This window comes from Selaginella moellendorffii, unplaced genomic scaffold, assembly GCF_000143415.4.
Source record: "Selaginella moellendorffii unplaced genomic scaffold, v1.0 SELMOscaffold_5, whole genome shotgun sequence".
NCBI lineage: Eukaryota > Viridiplantae > Streptophyta > Lycopodiopsida > Selaginellales > Selaginellaceae > Selaginella > Selaginella moellendorffii.
Genome location: NW_003314266.1, coordinates 2,435,884 through 2,460,378, shown reverse-complemented (window position 1 = coordinate 2,460,378; position 24,495 = coordinate 2,435,884). Strand labels below are relative to the sequence as shown.

The 24,495-nt window shown below is 44.8% G+C and overlaps 8 protein-coding genes across 9 annotated transcripts; 5 read left to right on the top strand and 3 right to left on the bottom strand.

The window, feature by feature from the left end:
• Nucleotides 1–3,852: 3,852 nt before the first annotated feature.
• On the bottom strand, nt 3,853–4,800 carry LOC9659059 (thioredoxin 1). Its single transcript, XM_002964857.2, has 2 exons — nt 4,529–4,800; nt 3,853–4,286 (listed from the first exon to the last, which is right to left on the bottom strand). The coding sequence occupies exons 1-2, from the start codon at nt 4,791–4,793 to the stop codon at nt 3,970–3,972; spliced, it is 582 nt and encodes a 193-aa protein (XP_002964903.2). The 5' UTR covers nt 4,794–4,800; the 3' UTR covers nt 3,853–3,969.
• An 80-nt stretch (nt 4,801–4,880) lies between these two features.
• LOC9660250 (NADH dehydrogenase [ubiquinone] iron-sulfur protein 4, mitochondrial) lies at nt 4,881–5,852 on the bottom strand. Its single transcript, XM_002964856.2, has 5 exons — nt 5,621–5,852; nt 5,455–5,543; nt 5,207–5,336; nt 5,105–5,134; nt 4,881–5,017 (listed from the first exon to the last, which is right to left on the bottom strand). Exons 1-5 carry the CDS (start codon nt 5,807–5,809, stop codon nt 4,958–4,960), a joined length of 498 nt encoding a protein of 165 aa, XP_002964902.2. The 5' UTR covers nt 5,810–5,852; the 3' UTR covers nt 4,881–4,957.
• Nucleotides 5,853–5,917: 65 nt separating this feature from the next.
• Nucleotides 5,918–7,289, top strand: LOC9660249 (ribosome biogenesis protein BRX1 homolog 1). Its single transcript, XM_002965199.3, has 8 exons — nt 5,918–6,122; nt 6,177–6,318; nt 6,363–6,441; nt 6,498–6,622; nt 6,674–6,775; nt 6,826–6,894; nt 6,949–7,047; nt 7,113–7,289. The coding sequence occupies exons 1-8, from the start codon at nt 5,920–5,922 to the stop codon at nt 7,239–7,241; spliced, it is 948 nt and encodes a 315-aa protein (XP_002965245.2). The 5' UTR covers nt 5,918–5,919; the 3' UTR covers nt 7,242–7,289.
• LOC112344723 (pentatricopeptide repeat-containing protein At4g02750-like) lies at nt 7,289–8,850 on the top strand. The gene is made up of 3 exons (XM_024670044.1): nt 7,289–7,942; nt 8,045–8,629; nt 8,713–8,850. Exons 1-3 carry the CDS (start codon nt 7,289–7,291, stop codon nt 8,848–8,850), a joined length of 1,377 nt encoding a protein of 458 aa, XP_024525812.1.
• On the top strand, nt 8,759–9,818 carry LOC9659058 (uncharacterized protein F23F12.8). The gene has a single exon (XM_002965198.2). The coding sequence runs from the start codon at nt 8,935–8,937 to the stop codon at nt 9,685–9,687; it is 753 nt and encodes a 250-aa protein (XP_002965244.2). The 5' UTR covers nt 8,759–8,934; the 3' UTR covers nt 9,688–9,818.
• On the bottom strand, nt 9,808–11,645 carry LOC9660248 (anthranilate phosphoribosyltransferase, chloroplastic). Its single transcript, XM_024669458.1, is given in 11 exon segments — nt 9,808–9,908; nt 9,963–10,097; nt 10,154–10,272; nt 10,325–10,384; nt 10,442–10,532; nt 10,604–10,792; nt 10,848–10,931; nt 10,986–11,033; nt 11,035–11,148; nt 11,248–11,391; nt 11,443–11,645. Coding segments are annotated over 11 exon segments (1,176 nt in total). The 5' UTR covers nt 11,596–11,645; the 3' UTR covers nt 9,808–9,869.
• Nucleotides 11,646–11,656: 11 nt separating this feature from the next.
• On the top strand, nt 11,657–12,662 carry LOC9659057 (mitochondrial import inner membrane translocase subunit TIM22-4). Its single transcript, XM_002965197.2, has 4 exons — nt 11,657–11,850; nt 12,011–12,201; nt 12,340–12,412; nt 12,491–12,662. Exons 1-4 carry the CDS (start codon nt 11,691–11,693, stop codon nt 12,574–12,576), a joined length of 510 nt encoding a protein of 169 aa, XP_002965243.1. The 5' UTR covers nt 11,657–11,690; the 3' UTR covers nt 12,577–12,662.
• LOC112344556 (pentatricopeptide repeat-containing protein At2g03380, mitochondrial-like) lies at nt 12,592–14,930 on the top strand. Of its 2 annotated transcripts, none has more exons than XM_024669456.1 (2): nt 12,592–12,797; nt 12,847–14,930. In XM_024669456.1, the coding sequence occupies exons 1-2, from the start codon at nt 12,611–12,613 to the stop codon at nt 14,820–14,822; spliced, it is 2,163 nt and encodes a 720-aa protein (XP_024525224.1). In that variant the 5' UTR covers nt 12,592–12,610; the 3' UTR covers nt 14,823–14,930. The 2 variants fall into 2 exon arrangements, with proteins under 2 accessions (XP_024525224.1, XP_024525225.1); XM_024669457.1 differs by having other exon boundaries at nt 12,662–12,797; nt 12,867–14,930.
• Nucleotides 14,931–24,495: the final 9,565 nt, after the last annotated feature.

The window sequence follows — 24,495 nt, the reverse complement described above, 5'->3', positions numbered from 1 at the left end:
GCAGCAAGTGAGTTTTGTGTGTTTCAAGATGAGATTGTCCAATAGAGGTTAAACTGTAACTTTTACTGGAAAAGTGATTTCATTATAGATTATATTAGCTTTGTAAAAGGAAGAGTTAGTGATCAATTAGAATTGTTAGATCCTTATTGGATTTAAGTTAGGATTATATTAATCATTAATAATTCTTTTTATACTTATTATAAAATGAGTTACTTCTTGCTATAAAAGATGAATTCATAAAGGATAATTTGATGATTACTTATAGAGCTTAGATTTGTTGTACTTAGCTTTTGGATTGCTACAGACATGTTGTTCATTAGTTTTTACATTATAAAGTTTAACTTATGGATGTTAAAAAAGATATTGTGAGTTGTACTATGATTTCTTCTTCGACATTGAAGTTGGTTCATATAAAATTCATGATCATTATTAGGTGAGACTTGACTATATGTTTCTTCAAGTTTTTGGTTCTTTGAATTCTTATGCTTATTGTTCAATATATTAAAAGTTGTCGAGGAAAACATTTTGGTTCATTAGTTTCAATGTTGAAGTTGGTATTTTTAGTGATCATTGGTGATGGTTGACTATCAGCTAAGATAGTTGATTATACTTGTCAAAGGTTTTGCTTAATTATTGTTAATGTTGAATGATTTGCCATTTTTTGGGATGGTGGATTATTTTTTCAATGATAATTATATGTTTCTCTATTGATAGAATGATGATCTTTTATAATAGTTAATTGTTGTTAGTTTTTAGCTTTCCACATTACCATATGTTTATTTTAGTTTATTTTGAACTAGTCTTCTGGGTTTAAGATATTAATAGTATGTTGCTGATACTTTTTTAAGCAACTCTAATTCATCTGTATTAATGACAAGGATTTACTCTAACTAGCTAGTGCAATAGTTTGTATGAATGAGTACCCTTGCGACATTCATTTTATTATGTGGAGGTTAGTTTTGTTAGATTTGAATGTTATTTTATTTAGGTGATTTATTCATGACCATTTTGCTTGCCAGCTGATGATATTTTGTGTTCTTTGAGCTATTTCTCATAAGTTTTTAGCATGTTATCTACAAGCTTTAGTAATTAATTTTTATTATTGAGTGTTCTTGATAGTATACTTGTTATTAAATTTTGTTGGATAGTTAATCTTATGTCTTCCAATTATGTTGATCTTGGTGGTTTCTCTACTATACTAGTTTATTAGATGATAATATAGTTGGAATGCTCATATGTTCTAATCTAAGATTTGTTCATTGATAAATTAGTCTTTAAAATATCTTTATCTATGACTTTGACATTATCTGCAAATTAGCTTTAGCACTTTATCTATATGGTGAAATCTCTAGTCATAGAATAGCTACTATCAACTAGTCATATAATCTACCTCCCTCTTAATGTTCTTAATTTTATTAAAAGGGCGTGATTATATAAACAACTCTAACTACTTATTTATAGTAGTCTATTTTAACCTTACTGACAGATTTGGTATGTTTCCAGTTAAGGCCTTTGGCTTCTTTTTATATATCACCTGTAACCCAAAGTATATCTAGTGGAGTACTTATATTTTTGCATTAGGGTACCAGTATGCTAAAATTGTGCTAAACTTTGTTTGGCTTTATTTTGCCTATTGTTTATAGCATTGGGATGTTAGAGTATTCAACTATTACTTTATGCTCTTATCCCTTTGCTCCTTGGGCTGTATACTTAAGAATTACTTTGTAGTATACAGCCCAAGAAACAAAAGGATAAGAGCATAGAGTAACATGCTCCTATCCCTTTGCTCCTTATATTGTACACTAAAAAGTTATATTATGCTTCACTTCCTTCACTCATTAACTATATACTGGGGAGTTTAACTTCGCCTCTTCATTTAGTGGCCCAAAGCCTTGAAATTCAATTTCTAGTCTATAATTATCTTATAGTAACTCACTATAGAGTAAAGGGTAAAAACTATATGTGCTATAAGATTTTATAGTTAATTGATGTTTATTATATGACTTTAGGTTTTATTTCTATCATGGTTATGTTAGTGGTTCAATAAGAGTTTCAAGATTTTATGGTAGTTTATAATCACCCAACAAAAGCTTTAAATGTTATTTTTGACTAATTCTTATCATTTTCTAGAGAGGAGGATGGTGTAAGGTGTATAAACACACATAAATATATGCATATATACCTTACCTAGATAATATGCTAATTATAGTAGTATAACATATGGTCCATTCTTGTATATAAATAAAGGTTTAAACCACATTTAATATACCTATTCCCATAAATAGAAGTTGAGTTATTAATTACTTAAGTTAAACATTTAAACTTTAAATCCTAAACCTAGGCTTGAATTATAAAGATTACTTGAAATCTTGATATTGTCGTTCCTTTTCCATCTTTGTAAGTTTGTGTGGTACTTTCTAAGATAGTCATCTATTTAATTTTATTGATCATCTTCTTATAATTAAATATGGCTTATAGACTAATAACATTTGCATTTTTTATTGTATTTTGCTTTGCACAACCACCACAGACTAGATGCCTTGGTGGTATTGCTCATTTTGGCACACGTCATATAGCTATTATAGTAAATAATTTGAGACGTTTAATTGAAAGTATTGATCCTAATAGTTTGATTACATTGAATCCAAATGGATATTATATTTATGATACTATTGCTGCTGGTTATCAACAAGTTATAATAAGAATTAATATATTTCCTACAGGTATAAGAAATTTTAATTGTCCATCTCTTCCACCTAATTATTCAATTTCTGGACAATATTTAAGAGATACATTTTTACAAATGCTACGGCTTGTAGAATATCATGCACGTCTGTATGGTGCAGGAATGATTATTACAGTATATAGATATTTTTCAATAGATTTTATAGCACTTGGAAGTCCTAAAAGAAACCCTAATGAACCATTTCCTGATTTAAGATATCCAAAAGGTTTGCCTGACGATACAAATCCCCCACCAAATATTTTAAATAATATTATTGATTCTGATAAATCATATTGTTGGCCATATAGATCAACATTAATAAATGGTCCATTAAAACTATCTGGCTCGTATATCATATCTGGGAATTCTTTAATTTCAGATAATAATAAATATAGAGTAACTCTAGGTAATTGTAATTTAATAATTGAAGATATTATTAATAAACAAAGTATATGGTCTACAAACACTGAAAAAACTGATATATTTTGTATGCTTCATCTTGAAACTGATGGAAAGCTAATTATTAAGGATAATAAAGGATTTAGTTTTTGGGAAACTACAGTTGATTGCTTAAATTGCATAAAACTTATTATTTTAAAGCTGGAAGATACTGGAGAACTTGTTATAAGTTCTCATTTTCATAATTATAAGAGAGTGATATGGACAAACAAAATTTACAAAAATCTTTAATATTGTAGTACAAACTGTCAGGTTAATTTGAGTATAGTTTTAATTATGCATAAAAAGATTTAGAACATGGGCTTTGTTATATATATATATTTAATGTCTAAATTGTTATTAGTATATTATTCAAAATCTATTTGACACAGTAGAGTTAAAGAAGGTAATAAGCTTTTGAATGAGTTTAACTGCAGTTTTTTTGTTTTTTACCTTTTTTAATCTCATTAAAAATAAATTATATTACTTTTTTTAATTATTAACAGTATAGATACTTTTTAAAAATGAATATAATATTATTTTATGTTATTAATAAATAAAAATTTGGTTAATAAAACTTGTCTTCATTGAAAATTAAAAAATAATTGACTATGGGGTTGAAATGACCTCTTTCTTATACAATATTCAGTGAGTATTAAGCGAAAGGCATAAGCAATATTTTGTACAAATAAAGCCAAGTTAGAAATTTGTATATGCACCAAAGTCTGCAAGTATATACAGAATATGTTAACTAAACCATGATTGTTTAAAGGAAGCAAAGAAACAAGGGAAGAGTGTAAAAAGCCTTAGCTGAGGTATTTATCAATCATGGACGTCAAGCTCGACTTTGGAACAGCACCGATCACGGTATCCTTCTTCTCACCTCCCACAAAGATAATCACAGTTGGAATGCTGCGAATTCCATACTCGGTGGCCAGGTTTGGGCATTCATCTGTGTTGAGCTTGAGGCATCTCAGCTTTCCCGCGTACTGCCTGGCGAGCTCGTCGATAAGTGGGGCTATCATGCGGCAGGGACCGCACCAAGGAGCCCAAAAGTCGACCAAAACTGGAATATCACTCTCCAGAACAAGCTTCTGGAACGTAGAATCGTTCACTGCACAAGCTGGAACAAACATTTGACGTGTTATCAAGCGATCTCACAGAAGAATACTATAGCTAAAGAAAAGGTTTCCTCAAAGAAGAGCTAAAACTGTAGCAAATGGAAGATGGAGCTAAGTGAACAGTGGAAAGTGTATGCTATAGAGTTTCAAGTGATTAGTCCCAAATTGCCAATCTCGAAGCACCGTGTGTAGAAGCAGTGATACTAGTGTGATAGAAAGAAATCAAAGCTATTTGCTAGAGTACCTGAGTTTGCTGTTTCTTGAGCCTCGCTAGTGGCGGCACGGCTAGAATCCCTCCCCACAGCAGCAGCGGCAGCAGCGCAACACCTGGATCGATGCCTCCCACTCAAAGCGGTGGCAGGATTCGCAAGATTCCCATAATGTACCCTGCTAGAGCACGAACTTCCCGGCGCGCAGGCTAGCTTGACATCGCAGCAAGCGGTGGACGATCCAGCCGCCGCCACCGCGGCCTTTGGAATCGCCGCGCAGCCGAGAATGCCCGATGCCATGCTCGAAAGACCTAGATCAACCGAGAACACTCTAATCGGACGGCTCACAAGCGTGTGACACGTCTGCCACGTCGCGCACACAGGATGTACAGTTGTTTCTGCCACGTCGGACAGTGACGTGGCGGCAAAGAACTCGGGTTATTTGAATGGAAGAATTCGTGTTTTTACTCGTCGGCCATGACTGGCGCACCTTTCCATTTGAAGTTATCGGCGTAAGCTTTGGGCTGCCACGCAAACGAGCAAACGAAGCGTTAGTGAATGGAATTTCTCCGAAGGAAAGAATGAAACAAGAGCGAGACGAGTGATCTCACTTTGAGAGTTTGCTGATGGGGCTCTCGCACCTGGGCAAAATGCAGATGAACACCAGTCGATCGATCAAAAACTCGCAGTAGCGAAGTGATTGAAACACTTACCGTATACTCCCACCCGTGCTTTGCCGCAAATTCGATGGCAGACTCTTTAGAATCGAACGAAAGTGCCGCGTCTCCAACGTATGCTAGAGGATCCGAGGTAGACGTCCAGCCCATGAGTGGATCCTGATACCTGAAAGAAAAACCAAGTTTTTCCAGATCAACCGCAAGAACAGAAGAAACGAAGAAAGAAAAGAAAAAAACAAAGACCAAGTTTTTCCAAACCAACACCAGCGAAGGATGGAACTCACTTCTCGGTCGATTCAAAATTGAACTTCCATTTTCCCATGGTAGTCCTTCCCTGCTGCGATGCGCTACGAGCGGGAGAATAGATTACAACCTAAGAGAAGACCGGAGTAAGAAATGAGCAAGAGGAGTTTCCTGTGCACGAAATCGCTACATTCTACGAGATCATACCTTGCGATGCATATGCTCCTTGGGAATCCCACAGGTCTTGCCCACATCTCCCGAGTTGATCACGGCGGGGCCTTCGTTGATTACTTCGAGCCCTGGGTCTTCAGAAGACACTGTAGTTGCAAAGGAGCGCCCTAGAGACTGTGTGTACCTCGAGAAATCTCCCCAGCGCCTAGCCAGGCGCATCGCCATCGCTCGAGAACCCTACCGCGCCCTCTCAGCAATGAGCGCATATACCGTCATCCTCATTCTCCGTTACTGTTAAAGGTATATTCTGTTATGTACTTTAGGGCTTAGGGCTTATGGGTAAGGGGAAGAAGAGGAAGGCGAAGGCGGCCGAGGCAGCGCCCGATCCCGGCGAGGATGAGGCTGCGCAGGTTCCAGAGGAGGCGCCACCGCCCAAGAGGACGCTCACAGGATTGAAGGATCCGCAGGAGCCACAGCAGCCGGGATTCAGGAACAAGGAGAAAACGCTGGTTGTTTGCTCGCGGAGCATCATCTATCGGTGAGAGTAGTGGAAATGCGTTGCGAATGTGGCTTTACAATCTTTGCGTTCCAGGTATCGGCATCTCATGATGGACCTGATTGGATTGATGCCGCACAGTAAGAAGGATGTGAAGCTTCAAGCCAAGGATAACAAAAATGGGACTTTGAATGAGATTGCCGAGCTTCGAGGATGCACGAGCTGTTTGTACTTCGAGGTGAGGTTTTCTTCATAGTGTTTTAGCTAAGGCTCGTAGTTCAGTGCAGGAAAAGACAGGATTTGTATCTGTGGATGACTAAGTTTCCTGGCGGACCATCTATCAAGTTCTTAGTGAACGCGGGTAACATTTTGCTTTGTTTCCCTTCTATGTCTGAAATGCGTAGCGATGTTTTGCAGTGCACACTATGGCGGAGCTAAAACTTACAGGCAACCATTTGAAAGGATCTCGTCCCATACTGACGTTCTCATCGAGTTTCGACAAGCAGCCCCACTTAAGGCTGATAAAGGAGATGTTCATCCAAGTAACGTCTTTTCTTTTTGCGGATCCTGGTTTACTACTAGTGTTTTTGCAGGTCTTTGGTACTCCTAAAGACCACAGGAAGAGCAAGCCTTTCTTTGATCACGTCCTGTCATTCACTGTGCTAGACAAGCATATCTGGTTTCGAAACTACCAAGTAATCTTTGTTTCTCGATAGTTGGTTTTGTTTCTAAACTCCATTTTCAGATATCTGTGCCACACCATGATTCAGACAAGCTCGACCGAGCGTCTGCCGAGAAGATGACTCTGATTGAGGTAAGTCTTCCACTTTCAAGTAACCTGTGATTGAATCTGGCGTGTAAATCCAAGGTCGGGCCAAGGTTTTGTCTGAATCCCATCAAGATCTTCAGTGCTAGCATGGGTGGGAAGCCGCTGTACGAGAATCCCTTCTACACGGCTCCAAACATGGTAAATCTCGTGTCGAATTCTTTCCACGCAGCTAATCGTGGATGTGTTTTCGGTGTGTTACACAGGTTCGTTCGCTCATCAAGCGAAAAGATGCCAAGTATAAGATGAAAGTCAAGGCCAGGAACTCTAGAAAAGCTCACGTAGAGGCAAACGCGCTAGAACCGAGCGAATTTGCCCATATGTGGCGTGAGTAAGATCTTATCTTGACAATTAAAGCTATTGATAATTTTGATACCGGTAAATGCGAGACCTGGCCTTGATCCAGTCCTGCGAGAGCTTGAGCGAGGCCAAAAAGATCTACGCGCGCGTGGATCGAATTCCTTACCGCGATCGCGTGTTTCTCTACAACAAGCTCATCGAGATGTTTGGGCGATGCGGGGACGCAGCTCAAGCGCGCAAAGTTTTCGATGGAATTGCCGCCAAGAACACCTTCTCGTGGGATCTTATGCTATTTGCCTACACCAGAAATGGCCAGATCCGCGACGCGCAATGCCTCTTCTCCGCGATGCCGAGCCCCAATGTGGTCTCGTGGACGATGATGCTATGCGCGCTTGCCGAGGCTGGCGAATTCCACGCATCAATGGGATTGTTCCAATCGATGCCACTCTACAATCTTGTGTCGGTAACAGCAATGCTCGTGCTCCTCGCCAGAGAAGGTCGAATCGAGCAGGCAAAGAAGGCGTTTGACAATATGCCCGAGAGAAACCTTGTAACGTGGAATGCTATGGTAACTGCATTCGCTCGGAACGGGCATTTGGCTGATGCGAAAGAGATGCTAAAGCAAATGCCGCAGAGAAATGTCGTGAGTTGGAATTCGATATTAAACTCACTTGTGGAAAGAGGTGGCGTGCAAGAAGCTACGTGTGTTTTCAACGACATGCCCGAGTGGGACGTGGTATCTTGGACTGCGATGCTTGCAGCAAATGCCCAGACCGGGAATTTATCGAAAGTAAAGCAACTCTTTGATGAAATGCCCGTACACAACTTGTATACGTAGACGGCCTTGCTAGCAGCATGCGCGCAGAGCTGCTCATTGGAAGATGCGAAGCGAGTGTTTGAGAATATGCCAGAGAGAAATCTCGCCTCATGGAACGCTCTTCTGTCAGCATTTGCCACGAGTGGGCAAGACATCGAGCTGGTTAAGCAGGTGTTTGACGAGATGCCCATGGCGAACGTAATCTCGTGGACGGTCATGATTGTCTCATATGGTCTGAGGGGCCACGTGGAGGAATCTAAACGGGCGTTTGACAGTATGCCGGAGTGGAACCTTGTGTCTTGGACAAAGCTTCTTTCTGCATTTGCCGAGAACGGGCGTTTTGAAGAGTGTTTGGGAATCTCTTACGACATGCCTGGTCAGGACGTGTCCTCGTGGACTGCACTTCTGTCGGCGTACGCTCAAAACGGGCAGATACAGAACGCGAGAAGTATATTTGAGAAGATGCCACAGAGGAATCTCACGACATGGAATGTCATGCTGGCGGCATATGCCCGGAGCGCGAATCTTGACATCAAAGAAGCCGCATTCTTCACAATGAGCACTCTAAACACTCTGGAGCGCCCCGAGGCTGTGACGTTCCTTCCGGTGCTGATGATCTGCAGCCACCAGGGCAAGATCTACCAAGCCAGGAGCTACTTCCACTCGATGATCCAAGACTTTGGCCTCAGTCCCAGCAGGAACCACTACTGCTGCGTGATCGATCTCCTCGCCAGGGCTGGGCATCTCGACAACGCGAGAGATTTGCTCGCAAGCATGCCGTTTGTGCCCGATTCGCTGGAGTGGGCGTGCTTTCTGTCAGCGCCTAGGCCGAAGGGAATTCTAAAGCTCGGCGTGGACGCCATTACCGCGACACCGCGCTCGGCGAACTACGTGCTCCTCGCCAACGCAATATGCCCGTGAATATGCCGATTCACACGAATATTCTAAAGGCTCTCGAATATGCCTGTAAATATGCGAGATTTAGGGTTTTCGCTGTAGGGTTATTCGCGATGGAGAATGCAGACGAGCGAGCGCGAGAGCGCGAGGCCGATGAGAGGGGCGAAGAGAAGGAAGGAAAGGTGGTGGAAGGAGAGGAGGGGCAAGAGGAGGAGGGCGAGTGCCCATTTTGTTTGTTCATGAAGGCGGGGCCGTGTGGGAAGGAGTTTCAGGAGTGGGAGGACTGCGTGCAGGAGGCGGAGAAGGAATCGGAGGAGACGGTGGTGCGCTGCCGCTCCATCACGCAGGTCCTCATGAAGTGCATGGAGGGATCGAGCTACTACTCGGTGGTTCTCCAGGCGGGGGAGAAGCTGGACGACTCGGCGGATCGGGGCGGTGAGCAGCCGCACAAGCAGGAGCAGCGGCAGGAGGATCTGCAGCAGGAGCAGGTGCAGGTGCAGATTCCGGAGCAGGAGCAAGTTCAGGTGCAGGTTCAGGTGCAGATTCCGGAGGAGGAGCAAGTTCAGGTTCAAGTTCAGGTTCCGGAGGAGGAGCAAGTTCAGGTTCAGGTGCAGATTCCGGAGCAGGAGCAAGTTGAGGTACAGGCGCAGGGCGCGACGGATGAGACGGATCAAGCCAAGGATCAAGCCAAGGACAAGGAGGAGAAAGAGCAAGGAGGATTTCAAGTGCACGTTCAAGTGGAGGATCGGCAGGGGATGGCTGCGTGAGGAGAACGGGAGAGAGAAAATAACAAACAAACAAGTGTTTTGTTGATTGCCTTGCCCCGGAACTCCTCTCAATTTTGTAAGTGGTGCTCTTCACCAAATAATTTTTGATAGACAATCCTGCACTTGTTATACTGAGCGGTTTTTGCTTGATTTATTTTGGCCAAAAATTTAGAGTACTTCTGCTAGGAAACAGCCACGGCTTCTTCTTGCATCTTCAATTCCTGCTTTAACGAAGGCAATATCGTTTTTGAGTTTGCAGAAAGTCAAAGACGAACCTGGGACAAGTGGATCCACGAGTCCAGAACTTTGAGTGCTTGGCCGGATTGTTGGGCCGCTTGAGCCATTTCGACGCCGGATTTCAAGTCGTCGGCCACTCCACACGCAACAAGGCCGGCTCCAGCATTGAGAATCTGAGCAAAAGGCAAAACACACTTCAGTGTCTTTACAATGTGGTGATGGTGATTACCAGAGCATTCGCGATGTGTCCCTCTTGTCCACCAAGCACATCCCTCAGAACCTTAGAGTTGAACGCTGCATCACCACCTCGCAAATCTTCTACTGTACAACGAGGGAAACCAAAGTCCACTGCATCCATTTTCTCTATCAGAAGAGAATTCAACGAAGAAAACGATCTTACATGGATCGAAGCTGAACTCTTTGATAGATGTGGGAGTGACTTCCAATATGAATCCAGGGCCTGCTCGCGAAAAGAAAAAACGTTGGAAAAATGGTGTGAAAAAGCAAACTGACTTACCGAGAGGACTCATTTCATCCAGTCCCTCAGAGTGCACTACCAACGCGTGCTTTGTGCCAAGTAGCTGGAGCGCCTTCGCCATCTTCGGTACCTATTCCTCGAGATGAGATCATCACGTCTCAGGAAAAAAAAATTCTCCAGTGAAATATAATCGAAACTTACAAGGCTTTTGGAGTAGACGCCAACAATCTGGTGCGGAACTCGAGCGGGGTTTAGCAGCGGGCCGAGGATATTGAACACGGTTTTCACCTTCAAGGACTTCCTCACAGGCCCAACTACTTTCATGGCTGGATGAAACTTCGGTGCCATCATAAAGGCAATCCCTGCTTCCTTGACACATCTGGCAATTCCCTTCTCATAGAACTTGGGAGTGAAAAAACAATACTAGAAGAACTCGAGCGAGTACCTCAGGGCCGAGATTTATCTCCACGCCGAGCGCTTCCAGAACGTCGGCGCTTCCGCAAGCTGAAGAACTCGAGCGGTTTCCATGCTGCCAGGAAACACGTAAACTTTCACGCAGAAAGTTAAAACCGAACCATCGTACCTTTGCAACCTTGGCTCCGCAAGAAGCAGCAAGGATACAAGCTCCAGTCCGAGATATTGACGGTGTTTGCTCCATCGCCACCGGTACCAACAATGTCTAGGCCACCAACGAGACCAGGCACTGCAATAGAGCGCTTAATCATTGCTTTAGCAAGGCCGGCAATCTGTGAGGAATTTGGAAACGAGATCGTTCAAGGTAGCAGCAAGTAGAAAAACAAAGAACAAAAGAACCAAGCAAAACCTCTAAGAAAAGTTAGAGCTACCTCTTCGAAAGTCTCGTTTTTAGCTCGAAGGAGCACCAAAAACGCGGAGATTTGCGCAGCATCGGCCCCCTCCAAGAGCATGTCCGTGACGGATTCGGTCTGCTCGGACGTGAGATCGGTCTTTTCCAGCAAAGTTTCGATGAGCTGCAAGAGAAAAATGAGCTACATTTGGATAGTTTAAACCTTCTTCCTTACCCGAGGGACAGAATGGAGAGAATTCGAAGCCGCACACTGTACAGATCGCGTAAAACACATACCAGTTCTTGCCCGGAGCGATGATCCACGGGAGCTGGATCGCAGCAGCGGCAGCTTGAAGAGATCGAAGGAAGCTCCAACAGCAGCAGCCATTCTGTGCGTTTCGCCCCCTCGTTTCAAAAGGATTTAGGGTTCTTGCTACAAGTATGGAAGAACCCTAAAAAGTTTTTTCCCAATGGTTCTTGGCAATGGTCGATCAGTCTGCCGAGCCACCGGCATCCGATTCGGATGGATCCTCCGCCCCGCCGCCGCCGGTGGAGCCGCTCAAGCTACCGACATTCGAGGAGATGAAGGCGCAGGATGTGTTTAACAACTGCGCCGTCAAGAGCATTGTGAGCTGCGTCATGGGTAAGAGAGGATTTCTTCCTCTTTGATCCTCTTTCCTCCTCCATTGTCAAGAGTTTCCTCCTCGATTCTCTCCTCTTTCGCCAATGGCGATGGGAATTCCAAACGTGTTTCTTCGTTCTAGGCCTAGGGAGTTCTTGACAGAGTTTTTTTTTCTTTCCAGGGGGCGGCATGGGGATTTTCATGGGATTGCTGTTTGGAGCGCTGGACAATCCACTCAACCCCGATCAAATGACCGTGAGGCAACACTTCACACACGCCGCCAAGCAAATGGGCAGCAAGAGCCTCCATATGGCCAAGGCTTTCGCGGTGATGGGAGCCATTTACTCTGGAACCGAGTGTATCATAGAAAAGGTATCCTCTCTTTCACGTAGTTCTTGCCAGAGAGAGCTCTTGAATGATCGCGAGCTCTCCGGAGTTCTTGGGATCCTCCAAAGTTCTCGGAAAGTCTCTAGAGATTAGTTCTCACGATCGAATCTTTGTTGTTTCCAGGCTAGAGCGAGGCACGACATGACGAACACGATGGTGGCTGGCTGTGTCACCGGTGGGAGCTTGTCTGCGAAAGGTAGAACTTTTCTTCTCCTTTTCTTCGTTTTTTTCTTGTTCTTGCTCAAGAAGGTTCCATTTTTCTTGTGTTCTTCAGCTGGACCAAAGGCAGCTTGCGTGGGCTGCGCTGGATTTGCGGCATTTTCCGTAGTGGTGGAGAAGCTATTCGATCGAGCGGCATAGCTTTTTTTTCTTCGATCTTTCTCTTCTTCTCTTGATGCTAGACAAACATTTTTCTCGAGGAAGGAGAAGGCTCCAATTTTTTAAAAGCCCTACTTATATAACCTCTCTCTCTCACAATGACCTAGAAGAAGAAAGAGAGCTCTGGCGCGAGGATGGAGGAGAAGCTGTGGAGCAATCTCTTCGAGCAGCCTTGGATGTGGAGGGACAATCGAGCCACAAAGGTACGCGCTCTGCGATATAGCTTCCCTCTAAGATCTTCACTTCCACCAGGCACTGTGGCATTCTTCCAGAGCTGCCCGAATTTCCCCGATTTCAAGCATTCCAGCACGGGCGCGGGACTGTGGATCGATTCGCGCTCCATTCCAAGCTGGGTGCCGCTCAAGCTCAGCGAGAAATCTTCCTGGCCTCGCAACGCGGTGGAAGGCAACGCATTTCCTCCCAGAAAATCCAACGCAAAGAAAAGAAATGGAGCTGATCGAGAGACGCTGGCAAAATTCCAGAGATTGCAAAGGGAGGGGATGAGGCCAAGCATTGGGATCATTCTCGCTGCTCTCAAGGTCTGCACGAACAGCAGGGATCTGGAAGCCGGGAAGAAAATCCACGAGTACGTTTCTAGCAGTGGCGATTTCTCGTCCACCATCTTCATTCCCAACACTCTGGTCGACATGTATGCGAAGTGTGGGAGCTTGGACGAAGCCCGGCAAGTTTTCGAGAGCATCCATAGCCGGACAGTGGTGTCATGGAGCGCTCTCATTCTCGGCTACGCTCAAAGTGGTCAGGGAGAGATGGCGTGGGATCTATACTCACGCATGCAACGCGAAGGCTGTGCTCCAAATCGCGTCACTCTCCTCGCGGCTCTCAAAGCTTGCTCGAGCTTGGCGGAGAAGGAAGAGTGGAAGATGATCGATGGAAGGTTGCTCAAGCCGGTTTGCCTGGAGAGAGGGAAGGCTGTGCATCTCCGAGCTGCCGAGAGTGGTGACGACTCGAGCCCGTTCGTGGAGAATTCGCTGGTGGATATGTACTGGAAGTGTGGGAGTATGGTGGACGCTCGTCGGGTGTTTGAGCGCATGAAGCATCACGACGTTGTGGCTTGGAACGCAATCATCCTGGGTTACGCTCAAAGTGGCGATGGAGAGCTGGCTATGGAGATGTACGCTCGCATGAAAGACGAAGGCTGTGCTCCGGATCGTGTCACTCTACTCGCAACCTTGAAGGCTTGTGCGTGCTTGGCCGAGAAAGAACAAGGCAAGGTGGTGGACGGGAGTGTTGTCAAGGACCAGTGTTTGAGACAAGGGCGGGCTATCCACGACTTGGCTGCAACGCTCGGGGATGATTCACACACTGCGGTGGCCAACACGCTGGTGGATATGTACGCGAAGTGTGGGAGCATGGCCGATGCTCGCAGCGTCTTCGAACGCATTCAGGAGCGAAGTGTGGTATCATGGAACTGTCTCATCGCAGGATATGCTCAGGCCGGAGATGGGAATATCGCTTTGGAGCTCTTGACGCGCATGGAGGAAGAAGGCTGCTCACCGGATGCTGTGACTTTCGTTGCCGCTCTCAAGGCTTGCAGCAGCCTGGGAGCTTTGGAGTCTGGAAGAGAGCTCCATGCTCGAGCATCCATAGATGGATTTGAGACGGTTCCAGCAGTAGCAAACGCTCTCATCGACTTTTATGGGAAGTGTGGGAGCATGCCCGACGCGGAAGAGGTCTTTGAGGCTGCTTGCAAGAAGAGCTTGGTGACTTGGAGCGCGCTGCTAGCGGGATACAGCTTCCAAGGCAACACCTCGCAGGTCTTCCAGCTCTTCGAGAGGATGCAGAAGGAACGCATTCAACCGGATCACATCGCTTTTCTATCTGTTCTCACGGCGTGCCGATATGCCGGGCTCGTCGACAAGGCCAAAGAGTACTTCCGGTCCATGCGGGAAGAGTTTGGCATCGTTCCCAATCTCCAACACTATACCTGCCTGGTGGACGTTCTTGCTCAAGCAAACCATCTCGAGGAAGCAGTATCTGTCGTGAGGGGCATGCCTGTGAAGCCTGATGTGATCATCTGGATGGTAGTGTTGGATGCTTGCGTCAAGTGGGAGAATGTGGGTGTTGGAGAGCTTGCGTTTCAATCCGTGGTCAAGCTAGAGAGCACAAGTGCATCAGCTCATGTACTTATGTCTAATGTCTATGCTGCCACGGGATTGTCCAAGGAGGCCTCTAGGATTCAAAACCAGCTAAGTAACATACCTTACTAATTTTCAATCTGTGACAAGTCAGTTTTTCTTTTGTTCCTGAGGTTGGTCCAAATGCTGATGTAATAACAATGCTTGAAATTACTAACAGTAATAACATTTAAGAGAGAATTCATTACACTAATTTGCTAGAGACGAGTTACAACGATCTCTAGATGGTTTTGATCAACTGAAAGCTGTTGGAATTTGTGTGTGGACAGAAGCAGAGAAGAATGCTGCTCGGCATAATGTTCAAGCGAAGAAACTCATACAAGAACAATTTCCAAAAAGAGTTGGATCAAACATAGAAAGAGCTATTTCTATTCAAAGCTTGTTAGCAAGAGTGTCAAAAGATTTTTACATCACCTTATCAAATGTTCTAAGTAGGCAATCATCTTTACACCTGTAACTTTCACAGCTTTCTTGATCCTTTTGTCCTTTTGTGACAAGTACTTCCCGATGCATTACTAGCATTTGCACTTTGTGATTTGTCATCCTTGATGGTCAACTGACTGATTTTTAGTCTCTTTTTGAAGCTTACAAGATGATGGAGATGTTGGCTTAACAACTTGCTGCTCATCTCCCTCAAGAATAATAACATCATTTCCATCACTTTTGATTGATCCTTCATGTACAACTTTTTGAACTTCTGGTTTGTCTTACACTTGTCAGACCTGTAAAAAAAGAAAAAACACCATGGAAAAAACTTATTGTTGTGAGTTTTATCCTCTTTTCCAAATTAGCTTCCACTTGTTTTTACAAGCAATAATATCCTTATCAAAATGTGACTATAAACCTTGTAGTTTTGCCCAAAGATTAATGCCCTGTTAGAGAAGCATTTTTAATCATCTTCCATCTCAGCTTTTATGTAATGCCTCTCCCTCTTTTTCTTTTATCTCAAGACTCTTGATTTTCCTCTTTTCAAGGGGCAATAGTGTTGATAGAAAGTAGGAGGCATACTTTGCCACTTGAGAAAACATGGAAGGAATTGGATTGAAAAGAAAATAAAAAAAGAAGGCTATTGAGACATACTTGGTGATTTCCCAAAGAGTGCCATAGGATTTTTGCTACTCTTTAATTAATGGCTATGTTAAATCTACCAGGCATAATTGGAATAAAGGGCCACATTTCCTCAACTTTGATTGCTTAACACCAAAATACCAGCCAAGAATAGTGGAATAGGGGACAACCTAATCTATGTCAAGCTGTCATGTACCAGTGGGATGCCCAATGAGAGCGCTACCAAATCTGAGTTGCTGTATGGTTATGCCACCTGGGCTCCCAGCCAGTCCACCACAAGCTGGTCCCAGATGGAAGAATTAAATCAACCTTCATTGCTCTGTATCATAATGAGGCTACTTCTGATCCAGATCCAGACCTGGAAATATAACATATAATTCATATTATCCACAAAGAGACCAGTGCAGCTATCGAGGACTTGATACAACTTGACCAAGAAAAGCACCAAGGCTGGTGGAGCCAGAACATCTAGGCCTAATTCAACAAACTGCTTGGTGGTGACAATTCCCCCCATATGGATTAGTCTTTCCTTCAAAGCAACTCATGCTTCCAGGACTAAATGGATAGCCCAGGGAGATGAGACTATAGTGCAAGTGGTTTTGGACTGCCCATGATACAAAGGTGAATGAATATAGTTTTAACATAATAGATTGATATGTTAATAGTACTTTTGGGTGTTTGTTATGGGATTGGATATGTGGAGCACTTGGACCAAATGCAAAGGTTAAATGGTATAGATGCTATTTACGAGGGTAATATGTCCCTAAGTCAAGAATAAAACTTATAGAAGTTGTAAGTGAGACTTCTCCAAATGGTCAAATGTATAGTTAAATGACTAAAGTAGAATGAAAAATTTAATCACTTACACAAATCTAAAGCTCAAGGTCTCTATAAATCCTAGAAGTTTAGAAACTCCAGTCTTTTAGTTCATGGCCACCATCTAGTGGAGCTCAAGTGGTAGCATTAGGCCTATATACTCATGAAAGATCACTTCTCTTCTTTAGTCCATTCTAATCCAAATAGTGCTATAACCTAAGTATGAACTTAAAGCTCATGCATTGGCTCCCTATTCCACTAAGTAAAAGCCCTATGAAACTTCCCTAGAGAGCAAGTAGTGTCATGGCTTAAAGGCCTTCCCAACTACTTTATGGTACTATTCTAGAGAGAAGTCCATGTGGTTGAAGGATGGGCAACTGTTATTTTCCTCCTCAATGGTGTCTCTTTGGATTGATAGAAAGCCCCTTGACATGCCTAGGAGAAAGGAGTTATTCTTATAAATTAAAATATTAATAAAATTTTAATTAGATTAATAGTATTAAACATTAAGAAATCTAAATGTATATCTATAGTAGTTTGTATTTGAAAGTCTAAGAATTTATAATAATTTATATGTTTAAATCTCAAATATATTCTATAATAAAAACCTTAAATATTTGGTATTTCGAAAAAAATCAAACATATAAAACAAAATGATTTCAATATAAGCTCTATTTTGTTAAAGTGGGAATTGTCATTATCCCACTTGTAAAATAAGGTTTCCAAACCTTTATATAGTATATAAATATAACAAAATTCAACTGTATTGAGGCACATGCCATTTTATTTTAAACAAGGAAATGTCTACTCAATCACTTCTCACTGCTTTACCTCTCTCTTCTCCTTGTCATCGTCGTCCAATTTCTTTCCATCCTTTTAATATTAGCTCAGTTGCTCCGAGTCTAGGTGGAGCCCAAGTCCCCATTCAATCTTTACTTTCCCCTTATTAATAAAACAACTTCGTAGACTTCCAATAACATGCTGTAACACTTCTAGTATAATGCAAATCCTCTCAAAGAATTGTCTTTTAATATTAATACAATGGCATGGAACCCCATGCCATAATAAGTTACATTTTTAAATAAATACATGCCATCTCAGACTGTTATTTTTTGCCTCCAACGCCTATACAATAATCTTGGAATTTCATCACTCTCCACACTATCAGGATTTAAACCCAATAGTAATGCCATCTCTTCTCTAATACGTCCACGCTCATGTTCAGTGGTCGAAGAACCCATCCGGTTGAGCAGATTATGGAGATGCGGATAGTGCTTGGCTAGACAATATACATGCCATAAATGATGACTGGTGTCTGTCCGATCAAATGGCTTCTGATATACCGTTCCATCTGCCATTTGGTTGATTTCTGCAGCCACCTCCTGGACTGGCCGGTTCTCTATCACCATCGCTTCAAGCCGTTTTGCAAGGTCCCCCAGAACATACGGTTTCTTCTCCCTAGTTTCCATACTGCAAGAGATGGGGTGCACTGCATATGTGTGCGTGTTCGCTGCAGTTTTAATCGGCGAGTCATCGATGATGAGGATTTCACTTGACCTAGCAGTCCGGTTCATCACTACAGCCTCTGCCTTGACGAAGATGGGCTTGCTACCCCTCACATGGACCATAGTCAAGCAATCCTCCTGCGTTAGGAGAAAGTCAAATGGTAATATTACTCGCGTCTGATCATGCATCATCTGTAGCAACGTTAATGCATTGTGGCGCATCATGGATGTCCAAACTCCCAATTGCAAATTGAACCCGGCCCTCTGTTTTAAGTGTCGCATGGTCATTATTAGATCCCGCAGTTTCTCCCGTGTGATTAATGTGAATCTGTCTCTTTTGACCAACTTGCGACCGCAGGCTTTGGAGGGTGCAGTGACATTCGAGGACGAGCCACGCTCATGGGAGAAAAGGACACCGTTCAGATCAAAAACGATACAGTACTTTCGCCGTGACTCTGAAATGAAATGCGTTAGCATAAAAAATGGTACAAGTCAATTTTACCATCTACAATATTAGCGAATGGTGCTCCCGATGGTCGTTCAGAGGGTTTTGGTCGAGGAAACGTGAAGGGCGGAAATACTCTCCTCTGCAATGTGGGGTCAATCGCATCCGATGGCGTGTGGGCACATGCCATTTCAGCTGTAGACTCTGGTACAACTGGCTCAACAGTGGCATGGGGTGGTTCCGATGGCGTGTGATCACACGCCATTTCAGCTGGTGCCTCCGTTGGCAAAGTGGACATGACCGAACAGGCAGCAGGGGCGGTGTAGGGAGGTTCCAACGGCGCGTAGTCAGACGATTGGGCACACGTTGGAAATGAGGATACGACCGGCTCGGCGGCTGGGGCGGCCTCATGCGGGTCCAATGGCGCCTGGTCACTGTCAGTTGGATACGTGGACAAGATTGACTCAGTGGTATGGGCAGCATCAAGTGGAGCGTGGTCAGCTTGCTTGGCGTTGATATGGATAGTAGCCTCCACCAGCTCTAATGACTCTTGCAGGCAAGTAGAGTCCACTGGCGGATCCATATGCATGTCCAAATATCTCCCTTCGATTGAGATGGTATCCTCCCGTGCTACTAAAAACAAACTCATTAGCACATTGAATCGACTATACTGTATTTACCATCAACTGCTATTGAGGAACTAGGACCGATATCACTTGGGCGCACTGCTGATTCTGAAGGATTGGACATACGTTTCGACCCTTGCTTGGCACTATCCTTCCTCGACACTAAAGGCTAGAGTTTGTATCTTAATTCAACTAAATAATCTCTACTTACCATTTCTTCTGCGACCTACATGGACAATGTTAGAAATGGTAAAAGGTTAGGAATGGATGTACTATTATTTACCTGATGGTTTGTCTTGTATGACCTTCCTCCGCTGCTCTTTGGCCACCTCAGGCTGGCCATCATCGTCATCATCGTCATCGTCGTTATTGTGATCGTCACCATTGTGAGGACCATCCAAGTCCTCTTCGTCCTCCTCTTCTTCGTCCTCCTCTTCTTCGTCCTCCTCTTCGTCCTTCTGCTCTTCCTGCTCATTATCTTTCTCTGGCTCCTCATCCCCCTCTTGCATTTCTTCCATAGGCTGCTCAGGCTGGATTGCTTGTTTTTCCAGGACCATCTTGGAAAAATCATCTGGCCGAGTCTCCATCTCAAAATACAAGACATCCATAGCCTGTTTTAGTGCGTGACCTAGGACCGTATCCTCACCCGACTGTCTTAACATGGTTTCTGCACGTTCTTGCACCCTTCGAAGACGACGAGATGAGAAAAACGTGGCCCTGACTTGAAAAGCATCCCTCATCCATTGTACCTCTCCATTGAGATTGGGGAAGGGGAGTCCGCCATAGGAATCTGAGTCAGAAGGTGGTGACTGGCTCCTTTCACTCAGCCCTTGATCTGCAATGAATGGCATGAGCACACACGCCATAACCGCGAGGCATTACCTATCATCTTTTCGTTGCCCTTCTTCCTTTTCGAATCAAACGCCTCTGATCCCGACGACTGTCCAACGTGCTTTCGCTTTTTATGACCACTGTCAGTTTGAGCTTGGCTGGTGCTTGCCTGTTTTGCCTTTGAAGAAGTGTCTCCTGCAAGGAATGGCATGAGACCACACGCCATTGCAAATATAATTTGTACCTCCTTTTTTCCTATTGCTTGTCTGTTTGTCCTTCTTCGACGCGCCACCAGTGCGCTTTTCAGTCCTCGTGTCTGAATATTCACAACGATCTATAATCAAAATGGCGTGAGGCCTCACGTGACCTTACCTTGTGCAGGTTGTGACCTCGGCCTAACATCAGTAGCTGTTAATGCCGTTTCAGCATCTGGGGGTGGCCACGCTCCTGCATACAGAGCTTGTGAGATAACATTTAAACTTAAAGTGCGTACTCACCAGATTCGTAGAGAAGATACTGTTTTTCTTTGGCAACTGTAATTATATGCTCCATTGAAGTCACCTCTTCAATGGAGTTTGTCACCACAACACACGGGACACCCTTGAGTAGTGCGGCTCGAAAGAATAGTCCGCCGCAGTTGTACTCGACAACGCATTTGCCCTTGGAGTCACCCGCTATTGCGTTGAAGACCCAGCTGAGCATTTCCCATGCTGCACCTGGAGCTTTCTTTGGATTCGAAAGCTCCATAGCCGTCTTCAGTTCCTCAGGCACGGGTAAATTGACCTCCCTCAGATCAATTCGATCGGCTTTGTTGAACGAAGCTGGGAAGTCACTCCAGTCCCACTCTGCTGCAGGACCAATAACAAGGGCGACTGTGAAGATGCGGACATTCGTCGGTATCTTCTTCTTAGCCATTATCCCATGGATCTCCCGCATCTCCTTGCCTTTCAACCGAGCCTTCACCTCGTTCAAGGCCTTCCAGAACTTGTGATAGGATTCGGAGTCGTAGATCATATAGTGGACTGAAGATTCCACCTCCGCAAGTCCCACCATTAAGTCAATGATGGAGCTGACTTCGTCTGCATGAGTGATCTCCTCGTTTGTGAAGTCCATCACACAAAAGATGTTCTTGACCTGCTCATCTCTGCGGGAAACGATGCTCCTCCACCTTTGATCCTCATCCGAATTCACGTATACCCGGTAAGGTTCTCGATAGGCCTCTGCTGCGGGGTCGAGCTGTTTCTGAAGCCGGCGGTCGACATCCCTCTTAATGAAATTTGGATACTGATCCAACTTCTCAGCTTTACTTTTCGTGGCATCCCGCAGCAGATCGATGAACTTGGGGGCCCCCTTCACGTACTCGTCGATGTCTTCATTTGACAAGTCCAGCTCTTCCATCATCTCTTGCGTGGTGTCGATGCTCACCCTCGCCACGGCCACTTGCTCGAAGATCCAATCCTTCAATAGCGCACGAGCTCTCAGAGTCGTGCACAAGTCCTCGTATGTCACAATATGGCCGGGAGTCATTTTGGTCTTGTTGAAGACTACCTCACCAAGTAGAAGAGCATTAGCCACTGTCAAAAGGTCGTCGTCGTCTAGAGACCGCGAGAAACGCAAGGCGTTGAGCTTCAAATCATTGGGCTTCCGGCCGTCCTCCACACCCATTGAGTTTAGCAACTCCCCGTCATGGTACCTCCTTAGCACATCTACCCATTTGTCAAAAACAACTTTTGTCGCGAGTAGAATGTTATGGATGCTGAGTGTGTCATTGACCCCCAGTGTTTTCGAGAGAAGACTCGAGAATTCCTGCAATGGAAATGGCGTGAGGCCACATGCTATGCCACATGCAACGAGGCTTACCTGCCAGGCGCTAGTTGCTAGTGCACGTCCTTGTCCTGGTTTTTGTGGCTTCTTCAGTTGAACCCAGAGCTTCCGTGTTCGTGCCAATGTCTCGTGCAGACCCGATTTGTAGCACGTTTCTTGCTTGACATTCTGCGCGTGGGAGATGTATATGATAGATCGGAGGGGCGAGTTGCCTTTTATCAGGTGGACAACTCTTGTCTTGAAGACTTTCTTCACCTCCTCGCCCACCATAATATCCACAACTATCTGTTGCATCGCCAAGCTAGAATGCTGCCCGGAGACGGCATAGAACCGGATGTTCTGATCGTCCAACACCTTCCTATTGATCAAGTCTGGAAACCTCGTCTCGCCCTTCATTGTTCGGTAGTAGGGGATCACGTCTGCGATGTCGGGTGTTACTGGACTTGCCAGCATCTTCTGCTTCAGTTTCTCCACCCACTCATCAGATACTAGCCTGTGGTTGTATTTGCTTTGGATCTCGATACGGCTCACGTCGATTGTATATACTTTGTTGGAATAGTAACAAGTACTATTATCTGCGACGATTTTTGCTGCCTCTTCTTGCTCTTTCTGCTCTTTGCGGCTCTTCTTTTTGGTGGGTGTAGTGTTCGAACCCGAGGCAATGGCATCACCGAGTAGCTTCTTTTTTGGAGCAGGAGAGTCGGACGTCGGCTTGAGCTTGACCACCCTTTTCTGCTTCGGGGTAGTTTCCAGATCGACCCCCTTCCCCTTCGCTTCGCAAATTGGAGGCACTCTCAACGGCTCAATGTTGGAATATAGTTTTTGAACATCGCCGTAGGTGAGGTCCGTGGATTCCATGTGATCTTCATAGACCCGCAGCGTCTTTGAAATTGTGGGCCTCCTGGACAACCTCTCCCTAGCTCCCTCTAGGAATTCCTCATAGCCGCTGCCCCCCTCCGGGAAGCCGCTAGGATGTGCAAGGTGGATCTTGAAGGCGGACGCTGTCTCTACCACAAGTGCCAGTCCATATTCTTGCATGGAACTGCATGGAGTGTCTGTCACTTGGATGAGGATCCCCATGCATTCTTTTCTCCCACCATCTGTGTTGTACAGCATCAGATCCTCGCCTTCCATCCCGAAAGTCCAACTGGTGAGCTCCTCCCCCTTCTCTGCATCCACATTGACAGTGGCTGGAAGAAGAACGCAATTCCTCGCCTGTTCAAAAATGCACAACAATTAGAGCTGACAGATGAAAAGCTAGCAGCTGGAAATAACGTGAGGCCACACGCCATTCACCACTGCATCAGATGTCTTGAGGCTGCATCCTAAGATGGCGTGAGGCTACATGCCATCTGTAACCGGACTGCACTCGAGAGCCCAATCGGTGCATGCCAATGTTGCTACTGAATGGCATGTGGCCTCATGCCATTTTCTACTTCGTCTAAAAGACTTACCATTTGAAGCCGAATGGAGGCCGTGACAATCGAGGCCGGACTCGCTGGCGAATGTGCACTGTGTGTGCAGCGGATCGTAGCAGCAAGGCTACTCTGCCACTTACAGTTGGAGAGTGGTGCTGAAATCTCCCGGGACGCCAAGTGGGCTGCGTGTGGGTGGTGGAGTGGGCGGCGGAGTTGGCGGCGAAGTTACAAACTGGGTGTGTCTTGAAGTGGACGACGATGCACACGAGCGCGATGCGAGCGCGAGTGTGATGCAAGCGCGAGTGGACGCCGATGCACACGAGAAACCTGTAGAGAAGTGAGCGTGATCGCGAGTGGGAGCGCGATGCGAGCGGGAGCGCGAGTGTGATGCGAGCGCGAGCGCGAGTGTGCGAGCGCGAGTACAAAGCAAAATGCAAAACCTAACCTCACACGCGCGAAATGTCACAACGGTTGGTAATCCCGCCACGTCATCATTCCTCGGACTTGGGCGCCACCATTAATTTCTGGATTGCCGCGCGCATGCAAGCACGCAAAATCCAAAAGAAATCCGCAACGTCATCATTCCTCGGACTGCATGCACGCGAAATCCAAAAGAAAGATCATGATTGGGATATCATTTAATACCCTCGCTATATTTATACCATGCATGATTGGATATTCCAAAGCATCTTGTATTTCCAAAAATGGCAGATGTTCAGCTAAATAAAGAAATTCTATCTGTTTCTATTTTTCTCTCAAATCAATATTATAGCGTGTGGGCTCATGCAATTTTGAACCAAAGAAACCCAAAAAACGTTGGACCCAAAATATTTTGAAAAAACCCAAAAAACCCTAAACATTTTAAACCCAAAAATCCAGGCGTCCTGTGGCGTTATTCCTTGAATGGCGTGTGGGCGCATGCCATTTTCAGGGCCAAATGCTGAATGGAGAAAAATTCCCTTTCAGTGCAAATGCTGCAAGAGGCAGATGCCGAGCACAAAGGACTGTAACTACCTCACATGACACAGATAAACTTTTCTCTATTTGGCAAAGATAAACTTTATAGCGTGTGGGCTCATGCAATTTTGAACCCAAAAAATGCACCAAAAAATTCTCGGCGTCATCTGGCATTATCTCTTGAATGGCGTGGGGCCGCATGCCATTTTCAGGGGCACATAGGAGTATATTCCTAGGATATTCTGACACGCGCGA

Bases quoted from the DNA above. Each gene is read 5' to 3' on its own strand.
- LOC9659059 (XM_002964857.2), bottom strand. From the start codon at position 4,793: ATGGCATCGGGCATTCTCGGCTGCGCGGCGATTCCAAAGGCCGCGGTG. The intron at 4,287-4,528 runs GTACTCTAGCAA...TGTTTGTTCCAG, and splicing joins TCAAGAAACAGCAAACTCAG to CTTGTGCAGTGAACGATTCT.
- LOC9660250 (XM_002964856.2), bottom strand. From the start codon at position 5,809: ATGGCGATGCGCCTGGCTAGGCGCTGGGGAGATTTCTCGAGGTACACA. The intron at 5,135-5,206 runs GTAAGTGTTTCA...CATTTTGCCCAG, and splicing joins AGCACGGGTGGGAGTATACG to GTGCGAGAGCCCCATCAGCA. The intron at 5,018-5,104 runs GTGAGATCACTC...TTTGCGTGGCAG, and splicing joins CCCATCAGCAAACTCTCAAA to CCCAAAGCTTACGCCGATAA.
- LOC9660249 (XM_002965199.3), top strand. From the start codon at position 5,920: ATGGGTAAGGGGAAGAAGAGGAAGGCGAAGGCGGCCGAGGCAGCGCCC. The intron at 6,776-6,825 runs GTAATCTTTGTT...CTCCATTTTCAG, and splicing joins TCTGGTTTCGAAACTACCAA to ATATCTGTGCCACACCATGA. The intron at 6,895-6,948 runs GTAAGTCTTCCA...TGTAAATCCAAG, and splicing joins AGAAGATGACTCTGATTGAG to GTCGGGCCAAGGTTTTGTCT.
- LOC112344723 (XM_024670044.1), top strand. From the start codon at position 7,289: ATGCGAGACCTGGCCTTGATCCAGTCCTGCGAGAGCTTGAGCGAGGCC. The intron at 7,943-8,044 runs GTATCTTGGACT...TTGTATACGTAG, and splicing joins ACATGCCCGAGTGGGACGTG to ACGGCCTTGCTAGCAGCATG. The intron at 8,630-8,712 runs GTGCTGATGATC...CTTTGGCCTCAG, and splicing joins AGGCTGTGACGTTCCTTCCG to TCCCAGCAGGAACCACTACT.
- LOC9659058 (XM_002965198.2), top strand. From the start codon at position 8,935: ATGCCCGTGAATATGCCGATTCACACGAATATTCTAAAGGCTCTCGAA.
- LOC9659057 (XM_002965197.2), top strand. From the start codon at position 11,691: ATGGTCGATCAGTCTGCCGAGCCACCGGCATCCGATTCGGATGGATCC. The intron at 11,851-12,010 runs GTAAGAGAGGAT...TTTTCTTTCCAG, and splicing joins CATTGTGAGCTGCGTCATGG to GGGGCGGCATGGGGATTTTC. The intron at 12,413-12,490 runs GTAGAACTTTTC...TGTGTTCTTCAG, and splicing joins TGGGAGCTTGTCTGCGAAAG to CTGGACCAAAGGCAGCTTGC.
- LOC112344556 (XM_024669456.1), top strand. From the start codon at position 12,611: ATGCTAGACAAACATTTTTCTCGAGGAAGGAGAAGGCTCCAATTTTTT. The intron at 12,798-12,846 runs GTACGCGCTCTG...CACTTCCACCAG, and splicing joins GGGACAATCGAGCCACAAAG to GCACTGTGGCATTCTTCCAG.